General features: G+C 43.9%; 1 protein-coding gene and 1 long non-coding RNA gene across 2 annotated transcripts; one reads left to right on the top strand and one right to left on the bottom strand.

Annotated features, from left to right (window-relative positions):
- Positions 1-6,363: 6,363 nt before the first annotated feature.
- On the top strand, positions 6,364-7,746 carry LOC124678664. The gene is made up of 3 exons (XR_006994570.1): positions 6,364-6,474; positions 7,507-7,565; positions 7,645-7,746. It is a non-coding gene; the product is annotated as an uncharacterized LOC124678664 (long non-coding RNA).
- Positions 7,747-10,256: 2,510 nt separating this feature from the next.
- Positions 10,257-14,046, bottom strand: LOC124670397 (oryzain alpha chain-like). The gene is made up of 5 exons (XM_047206905.1): positions 13,559-14,046; positions 12,230-12,465; positions 11,999-12,139; positions 10,762-11,220; positions 10,257-10,636 (listed from the first exon to the last, which is right to left on the bottom strand). Exons 1-5 carry the CDS (start codon positions 14,013-14,015, stop codon positions 10,538-10,540), a joined length of 1,392 nt encoding a protein of 463 aa, XP_047062861.1. The 5' UTR covers positions 14,016-14,046; the 3' UTR covers positions 10,257-10,537.
- Positions 14,047-16,118: the final 2,072 nt, after the last annotated feature.

Raw genomic sequence — 16,118 nt, 5'->3', positions numbered from 1 at the left:
ATGGAAAAACTTTGTGCGTACGTAGCATTTTAAGATGTACACGTAATTTTTTCGTTTGTAATTTTTTGACATTGCAAAATATATCAAAAAAATATTTTAAATTAAAGAAGCATATACACACAAGAGCCAAAACATGGTTAGCCGGCGCGATCTTCGTATTGGTCTTTCAACACCATATGATCTTTACAATGTCGATGAGCTATTGTAATGTGCCATAGTTTTGTGTCTGGTTTTGGATTTGAGTGGCTGTGGTTATCAAGTAATTAAATGTTCTTTGTCGAAAAAAATATGCATCCAAAAGCCAAAATACCACTCCCCTTATCAAACCGAGAATGTGAAGTGATTGTGAACGGGGGAGTAAGTTCACGCGTTTTGCCGCTGGCAGATTGTTATTGTGTCAGTCAGTTGTTTGAGATTAAAGTTGTAGAACAAAACTTGGTCGGTTCTTGAACAAAGCTGAACTCTGTACACATTGGTGTGCTGCAAACATTTCAACAGTTTGGCGAATTCAGTTAAAATCTGGTCTGAATCCATTCGACGCAGCGATCAACAGACAAGAGCTTCTGTGCGTTCGTTGCTACCTTGGTCAACGATCTACTCCGATCCATCACGTTCTGGGAAGGGATGAGTTCCGATCGGGATTCGTCTGGGAGTGAGCCTGTGAGCTGTATTTTAACCTGCTTCCCGTGTGTACAGGTTTGATAATGTAGGACTACTACGATCTACGATGTCCTACATCTTGGAGAAAAGGTTAGGCCGACATGGACCGACCGAATTTGACGTGACACTCGACTCCATTGACGCCTCACCCCCTTGATTCCGTTCCGTTTCTTGCGCGAGACTCTCCAATAATTTAAGCACCTGTACACCTGAAGTGAAGTCGAACCCAAGGCACCTGGATCAGCAGGACGTACTAGCTGTTCTGCGTTTGTAGTTCAACCTCACTTGAACGATCGATCATAACCACAATATCAAACGTTGTGGGAGGGCAAGCAAGTAAATTAAACCTGCCGCGATATCTAAGAGCATCTCCAGGCCGTTGGAGGCCCCGGGGCACAATCTGGATGGAAATTGGTTCGGATTAGACATATTTTTGGCATGGAGAGCAACGATTTTCAAGCCGTCCCGGAGAATTTGACTAGAGCGCGGAATCTTCACTGACATGTGGGCCAGAGCGCGAAATTTGCTCCATCCGAAGTCCCCGGTAGTACCCCGGGAAACCGATGATGGCCTGGGGAGTCCGGACGGATTTATGCCAAAATCCGGACGAAAACAAGAAACCGAGGACGTGATTGGGCCGTTTTCATCCGTCCAGATGAAAAGAAGAGGTCATGAGGGCCTTCTCGGGGACATGGCTGAAGATGCTCTAAGTACGTAGGTCCATGCATCCTGAGTTGGTTTGGGGATTTTGATGCGTTTTGGCATTGTGATGAAATTTTAACCTAGCAAGCAGTCAAAAAGACTCAGGCCATCTCCAACGAATCACTACAGGAAAATGACCGTGTGCCGATAGTGATTGCCGTCGGTGTAGCCCCGACTATCGTCGGCAACGCTGCCCGCCGGCACAGCCAAAGCCCCATCGGCGTAAGTTCACACCGTCGGCACAGGTCGATGAACTGGCGGGGGATCCTGGCCATGATCATTGGCGCACCATCGCTAACGGAGCAGGGCTAACGGCGGAGGAGCTATGCCGACCGTTAAACCGTCAACATAGCCCGGGCATGTGTCCGCTTCTTGTCGCTCCCACCAGCCGGCGCAGCACATGAAGCTATGCCAACGGTTAAACCGTATGCATAACCTAGACACATGCCCGCTTCTCGTGTCTCTCAACCGACGCAACAACACGGAGCTATGTCGACGGTTATACCATCGACGTAGCTCGGGGACCAAACGGCCGATAGCCTGGACTCACAGGGGCAGGTCGAAGCCCGACGGTGCAAGCTGCGCCGACGGCCACCGTCGACATCTACGATGCTATATTGATAGTGAAGTTATGCCAACGGTGACCCTGAGCGTAGCTGGAGCTATGCCAACGGTCTTCCTGGAGCCCTCGGCGCTCGTGGACTACGTCGACGGCCCCGACCTTTGGCCGTCGGCATAGCTCCAGGCCATTGGCAGAGTAATGTTTTCCTGTAGTGAATGGATATAGCCCAAGGCGGCCACTCAATTTCTGAACTTTATTTTAACATGGGTTGTGTAAGAACAAGTACAATAAGGTACAATCAACTGGCTATAAGAGATAAAATATTATAAATTTACTTAGTTGGAGGAGAGAGATTAGGAGAGAAGAGAAGTGGGCTCTTATCTAATAGCCAGCTCTAGCACGTGCTCCTAAGCACTACTACCTCCGTCCAGGACCTACGCGTATCGCTAGGTTGTCAATTTAACAAACGTAACGCAAGATATATAGTGCAAAACATATATCACTAGTTGAATGCCCGTGCGTTGCTACGGTTCGATAATTTTGTTTCTTTGTCATCCATGTTAAATATAATGCCAGATTACGAGTGTGCAAAAAAAAGTTATTTGCAATTCTTTGCAAGGAGATGAAAATTCATGACCATAAGCAGTAACGATGAGGACTGGCAGAGGCTACGTGCTCAATTCACCGGCGTTAGCCAACACATATCTCTTCCTATTCGAGCACGGCAGCATCGCCTATTTCTTCCACCATGGCATGTATGCTCACCATAATTTTTTTACTTTATCCGTTTCAGATAAAGAGGTCCTGGGCTGTTTTGTTAATACTTTGAAAACATCACAGTTTGTGGAAACTGCAATATTAAAACCACAGTTTCTAGTCATTGCCAAACACATAAAAGTATTTTTTAACTATGGTATTGTGAAAATACTTAAAATTATGACTTTACTCCAAATGTCGTCGTTACCAGTAAAACATACATGAATAGAATTTCTTTTCATAAGGTAAGCAAAGGTGACGTTGAAGCACACCTAAAATATCATCAAGTGCAGCACCAATACAATCAAACGTATTCGTCAATACCATGTCGGGGTACAGAAATCCAAGAGGAGACTACTTCTCCTTCTATTGTGTACATAGGTGTTGTACAACTACCCACAGCGCCCATTGTATGAATGCAGCTAGGTTTATGAAAATAGATAATAAACAGAGCAAGCAGGACCGCTAGAAATGGTTTAGTAGAATTACCAATACCAGGACGACCTGCACAAAATTGTAACTGAGAAAAAAATACAAAGCAAAAAAGTAAGAAGAAACATGTTAACATCACGCTCAGATCCAACATGCTGGTCAAACAAAAACATCTGCATTCATACAACAGGTATATATATGCATGTAAAGTGGCTGTTGATTTTGTGATATCACAGGCGGTAGCTCATATTAGGAATTGATTGCATTTAAGTTCCACATAATAAAAAGAAAATAAATGCATAATTGAGTTGCTAAATTATCTACAGTTGTTCTACATCGAATGGACTAATCCTCATATGTAGTCTAACAATAACCATCTAGTTGAAACTCTCTCAAGAGTCAAGACCCTTTAGCATCTGCATCATCAACCAAACGAATATGCATTAAATATATGGAAATGGTACAAAACTGATATGAAAGTGAAGTAAAATAAAGTTCCTGGAAACAAAAGGCTTTGTGTTATTCTTTGCTCATCCTTTTCTATTATTTTCTTGTTACCATGTTGTCTTCTCATCTGACAAGGACTCCCTAGCCACGGCTATCCATGATTCCATGCCCTTCGCCACGACACCTCCTCGCTAGCCACATGTCTCCCTTGCCGATCGGATCTGCAGTGCTTGGTGGTGAAGTATAGCAGAGTAGATTTTAACGTGCAAACAATGATGCAAAAGGAAGGAGATGGGATGCCGCGTCACACAATGAAAATATCCTTACGAGTTCCTTTTTTGGTGCGCCCATGGGCAGATGAGAAAGTTGTAGTCTTTAGGATATGAGCTCAGGTCTAAGAAGTGGTTGGACATAATCAGTACATGGATTCAGTTAAAAAGGAAAGATATATAAGGTTAATGTATTTGGGACAACATTATTAACCAATAATACTTTGTACTCAAGACATCATTAATTCCACAAACTTGGTATAAAATCAAATTATCCCGACAAGGCAAATAAGCCAAACTCCTTGTCCATACAGTAACTTGCTTTCAGAGCGAACTTTGTATATCAGGACAATGCATCTTAATTAAGGCAGTCATTAAATATACATTGCAAAAGAGAAATTACAAAATATGGTGTGTGGTTGATTGTACGTGAAAATGAGAAATGATAATAAAGAGAAAGTGAGAGGTCATTTTACCACACCTTGGATATGCTCCAAGCCATAAACGTTATGAACACAAATGGATGGCCATGAACCTGTAGTTGGCATAAAAAAGCTAACTAAAACTCAGAAGAGCTGAAATATAACAATTTACATAGAATTTTCGTATTTGTCACAAAGTCAAGCTGCGATTTCCTGTTCTTGACAAAGCATCCGACCTCACGTATTTTACTGGAGAAGGGCGGGAACAAAATAAGTTCTCCCATTGAAGGGAAGCGAGAAACTACGAGGTGGGCACCAACCCGAAAAACCAAAATGACTTACGAGGTGCCAATTCACATCGGGCAAAATCTAGGTTTCTTTACGCATCATCAGTTCTTATGATCCCTATCGTTAGTGGTGTTTCAAACATATGGCATGCATGTCATATAAAAATCGAACTTGGTGATAGATAAATACGAGAGTAATTCATTCATTGCTCTCCATCACCAATGCTAGATCAGCCATGGAAAATAGAGAAAAGAGATGAAGAGTACACAAGTTATGTATATTGGTTCAACTCCTTGTCCGGGTGAACAGACGTGGTACCGACCAGCGGACATCGCAGTGCTAGTCATGCCCCTCCTCGTCCTACTCTTGTTCCTAGGAGAAGAACCTGCGGTAGAAAGAACATATAAACTTCCTTCATGATTTGGAAGGAAAAAATCATTGGCCCCTCAATCAACGCTCGAGAGAGATCGCCGACATTTTTTTTGGGAAGTATTATGGCATCGTCGTTCCGAATGGAGAAAACGGCGTGGCGTAACCGATCTTTCGATCTCCTCTACACAGAAGCGAAGCCACGGCACCCGGCCAGCACGGACGGGACATGGCAAACCCTGCAATATGCATCTCGCTGGACGGGGTGGCGGGATGGAACAAGAAGCCATGCGCGGTCGTGGCGAACTGCGCAATCCGCCTCTCACTCGGACAAGACGGCGGGGTGGAAAAAGCCATGGTGCGCTCGAGACGAGAGAAGACTGCAACATACAAAAGGAAGCCGTGCAGGATCTATAGAGAGGGAGGTGTACGCGGAGCCGATACACAAGAGACAGGCGGTGAAGTCGAACTCGGTGTAGGATAAGCGGATGGAGAAGAGCAAAAAAGGAAACCGGATGGATTTTGGGAATTGATTTGATATGGTCTTTAATGAGACAAAGGAACCTGACTCACGCCAAAAGTGATCAGAGAAATTATCCTGTATTCATTAGGTGATTGTGATTGATTACCATGTATTAATTACCGTACCTTCCAACTATGAAGATTTCTTGATTGATGGATCGGTCTGTTTCCTTGTGAAAGAAATTTGGACGTCATTGACGCCGGACATGTTTCCTTACAGGTGTGTTTACTCATTTCCTTGTGAAAGCAATTTAAATTCGATTTGCTATAAATGTTCTTCCTTACGTGTGTTTCATTATTTGATGCGGACGTGATTGATGCTAAAAAGGAACAAATGTTTGATGGACGATTTTGAGATGATGGACGGCTGAGATCTTCTGAATGTTTGATGTCAAAGTGGCACCATCCCCAACTCCAATTTAATAGTAAAGATTTGAAAGTTCAGATGTTGTACTTTCTAATCGTATAATTTTTATAGTATAAAATTTATATTATATTAGTCAAATTAGCGATCTTGGGAGACGCGTAGGCCTGTAAACCGGGACGGAGGGAGTATGTGAGACTAAAAAGTGGATCATGTATTATAAAAATACTACACTTTTATAGTTTACTATTGTACATGCTAGGTATTGTTTACTTCTTGCTCTAATCGAATCGACTCATTGCCGGTTGGTTCCCGTTAAAAAAAAATGACTCATTACCGGTTGCCGCGTGGCGCCGTGGGCCAGCTGAGACCTCGCTAAGCCCAAATTAGCCTAAGCCAACAGGCCCAGATTATAGATCAGTCGGTACCGTCCTCTCTGAAACAAGCACAGACCGGTTCCCCGACGACGCTGCCGCACCAGTGAGCCGCCACGCAGCGGGCAACCCCCGCGCCGCCACACCGCGCGCGAGCCGGCAAGAGGGCGGCCAAGGGTCAAGCAGGTCCGCAGCGCGGCACGCGACCCGGCAAGGGAAGGGCCGGCGACCTTGAGCGGGCGAGCAGCAGCTGCCGGAGCGTGGGGCTCTCCGGCTCTGCGGGCCGCACGAGGTCCAGCGCCAGCAGGTTGGATTGTGGGCTGACAAAGTCACTGAAGCACAATCCCAGCAGGTTTGCCCCCTTCAAGAACCTCAACCTTAGCCTAATTATTTTATTCAATTTCAGTGCGATCTTTGTTTTGTTTCTCTTTTAGAGTAATATATGATTGGCGAGATTCAAGAATTATCCGAGAACCCGTTAGCCGGCAAATAAAAACAGTGCGATTTGGTTTTTAACCTCTTTATCCATCTAAAGCCATATTTGGAGCATCTCAAAGACTCAAATGAGCTGCCACCGTAAAGTTCATTCAGATACCTAAAACAAACTTTGCGGCACAGTCCTTGAAGCAGCGGTATATATGGAGGATTTTGTGGTGGCGCCTCCAGTTCTCTGTATGCTGACTGCATTCTTTAGATAACACATTACTTGCATAACATGTGTCACACGGGTAGTGCCTGTCTCATGGACAAGTCTAGCTAATTGTGTGTGTGGAATGTATCTCTACTAGCATACATCAACTTTCATCCGTTTGTAAGCATATGGAGGACATATTCTAGCTTCATTTGAAATGACTATCTAATACGTCAAGTAATTTTAATTAGGTGTTTGTTTTATTTAGATAACAAAACTTGCTATATATGTGTCATGCATTTGTAGATTCGGCTACAAATCATACACTGGAAAATCTGCTAGCTGGATCTGTTGATTGTATTAGATAATTCATCTTACTTCCTGAACATTCTCGAAAAAAAATCTTACTTCCTGAAGTACCCAGGTACTAGTAATGATAATTTAATTGCTACAGATATGTATAGCAGTGACTATCTAATTGATTGAGTATGAAATTTATTTCTAGTACTAGCATACATTATTTGTCATGTGTTCTTGCTTCTTTTGCTATATCGTAAGCATGAGACTCGATCACCATACTACTATGTAATTTTGCTATGTTTATTTCACAACTTGATAGCAGACACAGCTGGTCAAAACCTGGTACTGATCCTCGTTTATTTCTAGCTTGATTTGAAATGTTTATCTAATAGGGCAAGTTGTCTGCAGGAAGCAGTGTAAAGTTGTTTGGTGATAATGGAACCAAAGCATTCCGGTGAAATGTCCAGGTACAACATCACGACTATCCTTTAGCAACAAATGCATCGTAAGGATTTACGTTCATTGTATAACAAAAATGATCTGCAGGCATTTGGACAAGCAAAATCATGTCCTTATGGAAACATATCGAGCAATGTCCCATGAGTTGCATACACTACAAGTGAGCCTCAGATACTACGAATCTTCTATGTTAAGAAGGATTCTCAGGGGTTAAGTTTTGTAGTGATCTTGTTATTATTTTATATGTAGGTTGAAGAGGAAACAATCATGCAGAAGTTGTATGAGCTGATGTCTGTGGAAGGGCTTCTTCCAAAGGTACATAACTGGTGCTATATTTCTGAACTTGGATTGTTTTGTTGGAGCTGTTGAGCTTGGTATCATTTACCATTAAATTAATTGTCAATTTTATGTATATACAGTACAATAGAGGGCTCGGGCAACTGTTGAAATCACTAATTACTGAAATATACAGTGCAGAAAATAGATGATAAATTGAGAAGAGAATGAGGAATGGTAGGAGGAAATAACCTGTTATACTGCTCAGAATTCCATGTTATAGATAAATGGTGCAGTTACTTGTTTCCCTATATCGCTTGAGCCTTTTTATTGTAAGTTGGAAAAATAACTATAGCAGAATAAGGGTCATCTGATTTTTTTTAGAATCTATTGTTACTGAACGTTAAGTGATATAACTAAGGATACTGAACTAGAATTGCTATCAGCCATTTTTTTGAGTTTGCATCTTCTGCTGTTCAAACAATTTGGCATCCATGTCTTTGACTAAAAGAAATGCTGGCAGAACTACCATATTCTCACATGACTTTTCCACGGGTTGAAGCAGAAGTAGTATTTGTTACAAGCCATTATAGATGTAAATTGAGCTAATCTCAGAACTCTGTACATGTATGTGTGTTCACTCTGCAAAGAAAATTGCTGATTTGTTAAGCAAACCTCACCTTCTCCACTTATTTTATGCATTCATGAACTTAGGCCATGAGAAACTTTTTTCGTGTATGTTGTTTAATATCTTGTTCTTCTTATTTTTGCTTACTGTGCTCATACTTCTTATTTAGTCCACTTTACCGTCTTCGGCACCTCAGACATTAGGCAATCAACTTCATTGCATGCTGCTCTGCCTCCTTTAACCTCTCTCCTAATTATTAATGCAGCGCAAGAAGGAAAGTCAGCCAGAGAAAGCAGGGGAATCAACACAGGAAAACGAAGAACAGTAACAATAGAATGTCAATGGTGAATCTGTGATATGATATTACATGCGGTGCAAGTTCGGCTGAGCAGCCATGGCCAAACCTTGCAAACACTGCTTTTGGATATCCTCTCTGATAGATATACAGTAGATAAAATGTGTCTGGATTCCCACAGTTAGTGTGCTCCGTAATCGTCCAGACTGCACCTTTGAATCTGAATATTGTTTTTTGAGGAATCGGCAAACAAACCATGTCAAAGAAACATGTTATATTTTATGATTCATCTCAACGTTTTGTGTTCTGAGATGGGTTTCCTGTCGAGCTAGTCGTTTTATTCCTAAATGCTTTGGAAAACTTGGAGCGTGACTAACAAATGAATTTCGGGGATGACTCAATATTAGACTGGCATGGTTTCTTTGACAGCGAGCATCATGTCAAACGTTTAACTGACCAGGGCACAACGTCAAATGTTTAACAGAACAGGGCAATTTTTATTGTGAAAATAGCCACAAGAGGCCAAGCTTGGGCAGAGGAGGAGCATCGCACGAGGAGGGACATGGGCAGAGGATGAGGATGAGACACGCACAGATTTCCATTAATTCATACAGGCCACTTGCATCAAAGCCTCTCACATCCCAGCGAGTTCTTATCAATGCCCCAGCCAGCTAAAGTTGCTAATATCCTGCCGACGGATGCGATGCTCCTCCTCTGCCCAAGCTCCGAGGCCGTGAGTTGCTCCGGCCGAGCAAGGTTGCTCCGGCCGCCGTGTCAAGTTTCTCCGAGTGAGCTCCAAGGCAGCGAGCTCCTCAGGCTACCTTGCTCCTACACCTGAGCTCCAAGGCAGCTAGCGAGCTCCTCTGGTCGTCTTATTCCCTGCGCGAGCTTCTCTGGTTGCCGTGCTCCTCCGGCCCACGATGGGCCGCGTATGGTAAACCTCACTGTTGCTTCCTCGCCATTCGCTCAAATTACAAAAACTAGGTTGTCAGTTTTTTTTTTCTTTTTTTGCGTGGTAACTAGGTTGTCAGTTTGCTAAGGAAAAGATACAGTACCGAAGGTTGTCCATGCCGCAGTCTGAGCTGTGTCATACCCAATGGTGAAAAATGGACAAGTGTATATAGGTTGTCAATTTGCTAGAAAAAGAAGAATGCAGGTTGTCAATGGCAAGGCCTGGAGAGTGTGATACTGATACCAATGATGAAAAACTGAGGTGTTCCCCGCACATTGCAATCCAACCTGTTCGCGCTGAACCTTAAGCTCTTGCTAGGAGAAAAGACACCTTGTGGCACAAGGTAAATCACACAAAACATACCCGTCAAAGAAAAATTAGACAAATGATCCCGCTGAAGGTGAGACCAAGACAAGAAAGAGCAGTTCCACATAGCTACCTAAGCCATTCTGGAACAAAGAAAACTCACAGAAGGCAGCCAGCCAAGGGCAGATCATCAGCGCACAACACAGGCAAACATACATAGAAACCATCCAGATCCCAGAAGATATTGAAATCTGCTTATCGTGTTGCTTGATCAATTGTGTAATAAATTGGCAGCTTCAAACTGCGTGGGAAAGGAGCTGAATATTACATATACATATGCGGAAGCAAATGTGGCGGTTCTGTGAACAACAGAAACCGAATTTCAAGTTTATGTACACGAGCATCTGTAATAAAGGAGATACTTGAGAGCACGCCACACCACGCCATCAGGGATCACCAGGTGATCGTTGGCAGAAGTTGATCACCGTGGTGGGTTTCGGGTGCAATGTCATGATGGAAGTCTTTACGCGCTGCTCTTCATGCCATCTTCTGCCCTGCGAGCCCCGGTGCGCGTCGCCATGATACGCTTCAGAGCCTTCACTGACAGCGGGCTGTCCTTGGTCTGTTCATCAAGCAACAAAACCAGTTAGAGACGGGTAATCAAGACTTTAAATTAACCTGAGCTAGGCGTTAATTTAGATGATGTTGTAACCACATTGAAGAAAACATAGCGAAATGAGGTATTACCGCGCTGCAGGTTCCACGCCTAGTGTTGCACACGGGGTAGTCATGAGGGCAGCAGCTGTAGTGATCATCGCAGCAGCTAGCGCCCTCCAGCGGGCAGCAACCCCAGGCGAAGCACTCCTTTCCATACTCGAAGATGCAACAGCAGGTCGTGCTGGCAGGGCACGTGTAGTAGCTGTCACAGACGGAGGATGGTGGGGTGGGAGGAACGGGAGCCGGCGGCGTGGGGCCGGGGTTTGGGGGGTTCGCGCCAGTCTTCAACGGGTAAGAAGGCTCGATGGCGATGCCACATTTGCCGTCGGTTGACTGGATGTTACGCTCCATCCTGATGTAGCCGGACTCGCCCCAGCTGCTACCCCAGGAATTCCTGACAATCCAGTAGTCCTTGCCATCCTCTGTACCATAACCAACAGCTGCGACACCATGGTCAAGCGCTGTTCCACATGTTCCGGTAAAGATACCCTGAGATATTAGAAGCGATAATCAGTATTGAGCGAATGCTTCATTCAAAAATGCAGTTCTATGATTTTAAAAGTGCAGGTTTGACCTCAGGATTTTATTACTTGATAATAAGAATTGTTAAGTGTTTTGCCTAGTTGAATTTCCTCTTCCTCTGTTTGATCAAGATGGATAGTAGAAAGAATATCAATCATCTTCAGAATCTGATTTTTTTTCCTCACAAAACAGTATCTGATGCTCTACTTTGTGCATTTCCAGCAGAAGTGGATGATAGCTCACCCCACTTAATCCACTATGTTATAGATGGGGACACATAAAAGTGACAATGCACTGAAAATGCTTCGCAAAGGAGGGACACAAGCATGATTATGCTAAAAAAAATTGATAAAGATGATTATGCTAAATGGTAGACACAAAGGAACTAATACTTACAGAAATAAAAAAGAGCCAGGGACACATAAGTATTGAACTATGCAAGAGTCAGGACTGTTTTCAGAGAATGCTATAGTTAGGACTGCATCAGAAGAAAATCGTAGTTTAGCTGTACCAATTGCAACTGGGTGACAACGAAATTGTTTCTTTTATTTAAGGAGACAATAAAAGCAATTAGGTGTGTGGATTGTGGACCTAACATATTTGGAGTGTTTAGAGAAAATGCTCACAAACTGTCTCAGTCATAAGGATACTATATATATTTTGGAAATAAAGGGGTAGCAGTAACCATTGGCGCCTACTCATTGATCAAAACTACTACAGACCGGTAAAGGTTTAAGAAGCTCACCGAGCTGTAGAGTTGGAATGCCCGGCCACCAGCCTCAATCGCAACACTGATGGGCTGGTTTGAAACTGCCTTCTGCAGACTCTTCTCACTGTTCACAGGTACATCCTCGTACCCATCAATTGTAACAACCTTGGCATTTTTCTGCAAATTCCCCCAAACACAGAAGGAAGAGCATATGAATATCATGCCCATCCTTTTAAGTCAAAAGGGACATAAGACGGCGGACTATACCTTGTTAGCATCACAACGGCCATCCTTCTCTGTGTAAGGGTAGTCCTCCTCGGAGTCGATTCCACCATTGTTAATGATGAACTCAAATGCATAGTCCATCAGACCTCCATTGCATCCCTCATTGTATGAAGTGTCACAGTCAACAAGCTCTTGCTCAGAGAGAGCGATCAAGTTGCCTGTAGCAATTGCGTTGATGCCTTCAACAGCTGCTATTGCTGAGAAAGCCCAGCAACTCCCTGGAAAAGAGAAACAGGCATGAGATTCTAATATCTCTATGCAAAGAATTTAGTTTATGTTCATTGCCAGCTGATAGCAATAAACAAAGGAACATTACATACACTATTTTTTATGAAAAATAAAATAAGGGAGACACAATATTTTTTGTAGCAAATAAAATGAGGGAGACATTGGCTGGTGACTACAATGCAGAGGAAGACCTACTACCAATCAGAGAGCGAAACGTTCGAGTAAGAGTCCTGAATGAAATGTGTTTCTAAGAGCCTATTTGGAATCATGTGAAATAATAGCAGATGGTGGGACCATCCAGAAAAAAAAAGGATAGGTGTGTCCATCAGCTAATCAACTAGACAATGACCACTAGCGCACTATGATATCTTCTAATGTATAAAGGAACTTGATGTACATGTTCCATGAACCTACTTCTATAATATATCCTGCTTTTGTAAAGAACTGATCATTGTCATGCAAACCCAACTCTCCCAAGCTTACATATTTGTAATCATTCAGCACTACCACTGAATTCCCCAAGTGAGGCCAGATGTGCTGATAAAATCAGAGACGATACTATAAGGTGTCCTGACTACGGACTCCCAGTGGCTGAAGCCTAAATAATTGGTGTATAGACTCATAAACAAAACAAAGAATTTTGTTTAGTCAATAAACACAGCCTGTCAATATATTTTTATTCTAAGGATCAGATCTCTGATTAGTGTACTATTCACTACCCAAATCGTGTAGATGAAGCCTCTGGAAGGCGCCCACCAATTATTGGAAGCTAAAATCCCCTGCTTTCTATCTCATGTGGATACTGAAGTGAAACTATTGCACGTTGACCAAAAAAAGATGATGAACTATCGTCACGGATGACGCTGTCATACCACGAGGGGAATATACTAGTCACAAAGAATCTTCTAGGAATAGATGGAATCTACCGATGGGGATTTATAGGAGAGGTGGGCTGAATAGTAGAGTAAAAAAGACAGATTTTTAACAGCAAGCAAACAATAGAAGCAGCAGCCGAAATTAGTCGAGGACGGTGGTTCCAAAACGGAAGATTTTAGTGAGACAAGAAGGAGGATGCGGGCTCACCACAGCCGCCCTGGTCCTTGACCGCAGGGACCGCGCCCTTGGTCCTCCAGTCGACGGACTCCGGCAGGTCCTCGTTGACGGCGGCCTGGTACCTGGAGCTGAGCTTCTGCTTCCTCTCCGGCTTGGTCCGGACGCCGAGGTAGGTGCTCCGGTACTCCTCGTTGGTGAGGTCGGCGAAGCGGTTGAGGCCGAGGCGGAAGGAGTGGACCCCGGCGTCGGCGGCGGCGTTGTGCTCGTCGATGTAGCGGAGGTTGTCCCTGAAGACCGCGAACCGGAGCTCGTCCTCTCCGCCGATGGCGTTGGAGTTCCGGCCGTGCTCCGCCTTCCACTCGGCGTACATCCGGCGCGCCTCCTCCTCGCTCCTCTCCCCGTAGGACACGATCGACATGTCCGCCGCCGCCGCCAGCGACAGCAGCAGCGCCGCCGCCGCGGCCAGGAGAGCCGTGGAGGTCCTCATCTTGGCGACCACTGAGCAAGAACACGAGGCGACGGGAGGGGAGTGGTAGATGGGATTGGATGGTAGCCTTGCTTTTGGTCTCCATGGAGGCCCGGTATCGAGGTCGCTTTATAGGAGAGGTGGAGATGGGGAGTGGTGGGCCCAGATTCCCCCTATCGTTTTGTTTCTTGTTCTTAACCAAGACTGCTGGACCAATGGGATATTTTGCTCCCATTTTGATGAGATTTTATTTCTTGGGATGGTTGAGGTGTTACGGACGTGGACAGGTTGGGTTAGTTTAAAGGTGATTCTTTTGACGTGTTCATTTGGAAATGGTTTAATGGGATTTATCACACAGTATTATGATTAAAATTAATATGTCTGATTATGTTGAGGATAAGGTGCCGTGTGATTGGAGATGATCGGGAAGGATGGTGGAAAGATTTGACTCGGGTGATTTTTTAACTTATCCTGTAGATTTTTCTTCCTCTTTGAGCTGTGCTACTTTATTCATTTTGTGAACAGTAAAGAAGGAAAATGAGAAAGATTACTCGGTGTCTATGTGCAAAACAATGATATTTATGTTCACACTTAATTAAATTTAGGATAATAGCCATACCATTTCTTCACGTCTTTGCATATGAAGACGTCCATGGTACAATTTATTTCACTATCACGAAGTTTGGAACATCGCACTACTAGAAAAAGATCACCCGTGGCGCATGTCTCGTGTGCCACGCTAGTGCGCCAGTGTTAACATACAGTCATGGCGCACGCAGATAGCCGTGGTGCATCGGGTGATGCGCCGCAGGTAAGGAAACCCGGTGCCATGGATATACTTTAATTTTTTTTTTGCCATTTTTGCGATTTTTTCCTTTTGTTTTGCTCGTTTGTTTAGTTCCATGGTGAATTGGTGATGGCTCCACGTCATGGACTTCCCGGTACACGTGTGGAGGTGGAGGTCTATGTGCAAGAAAATGTTATTTGTGTTCGCACTTGATTAAAATTTGGGAAATAGCCATAACGTTTCTTCGCGTCTTTGTATATGAAGAAGCGCATGGTACAATTTACTCCGATGTCACAAAGTTTGGAATATCCTAGTGCTACATCGTTGCCAACATTGGGACATGGGGCCATGGTAATGGTTGCATGTATCTATTTTACCGCTTCAGGGGGTGGGAGTGGGGGGAGACGGCTAGGTTCTAGGGCATACCCCGTCCAAAACAAGCTCTGAGCGATGATCTGCACTTCGTTTGGTACCTTGCAAAGCCACTAGTTGCATGGAGTGTATAAGTGTTCCCTTTTTGTTTGCTACACTGCATTCAAGTGATTTTGGTACACACAAGGTTGATATGGTAACCTCTTACATTGGAGTGGTGAGGTTACCAATACTCATCACTCAATATATATAGTAGAAATTTAGATAACATTCCATTAAAAGGTGTGGTAATAGTAAGCATAACCCTAACTAACTATATATTGCCCTAATGGTTGATGCACCACAGACAAAGCAACTATACCTAGTGACACATCACAACTTCATCATCAGAGGGGTGAGTATATACCTCCTCCAAGCATAGTAAAGACAAGGGATCATTTTTAATAAAGTACTACGATCCTAGAAAAATAGTTATAGGTAGGTGGCTTAACCGTGGTGCATAGAAAACCTGGTGCATCGCGCAGGTCCTGGCACCACGGGTATACAAAGAGGGCATCATGGATGGTAACTTACCCATGGCGCACCATAAAAAGTCGTGCGCCACAGGTATTCCTGGGCCGGGCTGGCAGGGGTGGCCCTCTAACTCGTGGCATGTGTGATACGTCTCAAACGTATCTATAATTCGTACGTTCCATGCTAGTTTTATGACAATTCTCACATGTTTTATATACACTTTATATCATTTTGATGCATTTTCCGGCACTAACCTATTAACAAGATACCGAAGCGCCAGTTCCTGTTTTCTGCTGTTTTTGGTTTCAGAAATCCTACACAGGAAATATTCTCGGAAATGGACGAACCAAAAGCCCACGGTCTTATTTTCCACGGAGCCTTCCAGAAGTCCGAAGAGGACACGAAGAGGGGCGACGAGGCGGCCACACCCTAGGGGCGCGGCCCCACCCCCG

Source organism: Lolium rigidum, chromosome 7, assembly GCF_022539505.1.
Source record: "Lolium rigidum isolate FL_2022 chromosome 7, APGP_CSIRO_Lrig_0.1, whole genome shotgun sequence".
Taxonomy (NCBI): domain Eukaryota; kingdom Viridiplantae; phylum Streptophyta; class Magnoliopsida; order Poales; family Poaceae; genus Lolium; species Lolium rigidum.
The sequence above is the reverse complement of the archived record's forward strand: the minus strand, read 5'-3'. Positions and strand labels throughout refer to the sequence as shown.

What these genes read in the sequence shown, in the direction of transcription:
- LOC124670397 (XM_047206905.1), bottom strand. Translation starts at nt 14,015, where the DNA reads ATGAGGACCTCCACGGCTCTCCTGGCCGCGGCGGCGGCGCTGCTGCTG. An exon ending in GCCGTTGTGATGCTAACAAG is followed by an intron (nt 12,140 to 12,229) that starts GTATAGTCCGCC and finishes GGGAATTTGCAG; the next exon opens with AAAAATGCCAAGGTTGTTAC. An exon ending in GGCGTGGAACCTGCAGCGCG is followed by an intron (nt 10,637 to 10,761) that starts GTAATACCTCAT and finishes CTTGATGAACAG; the next exon opens with ACCAAGGACAGCCCGCTGTC.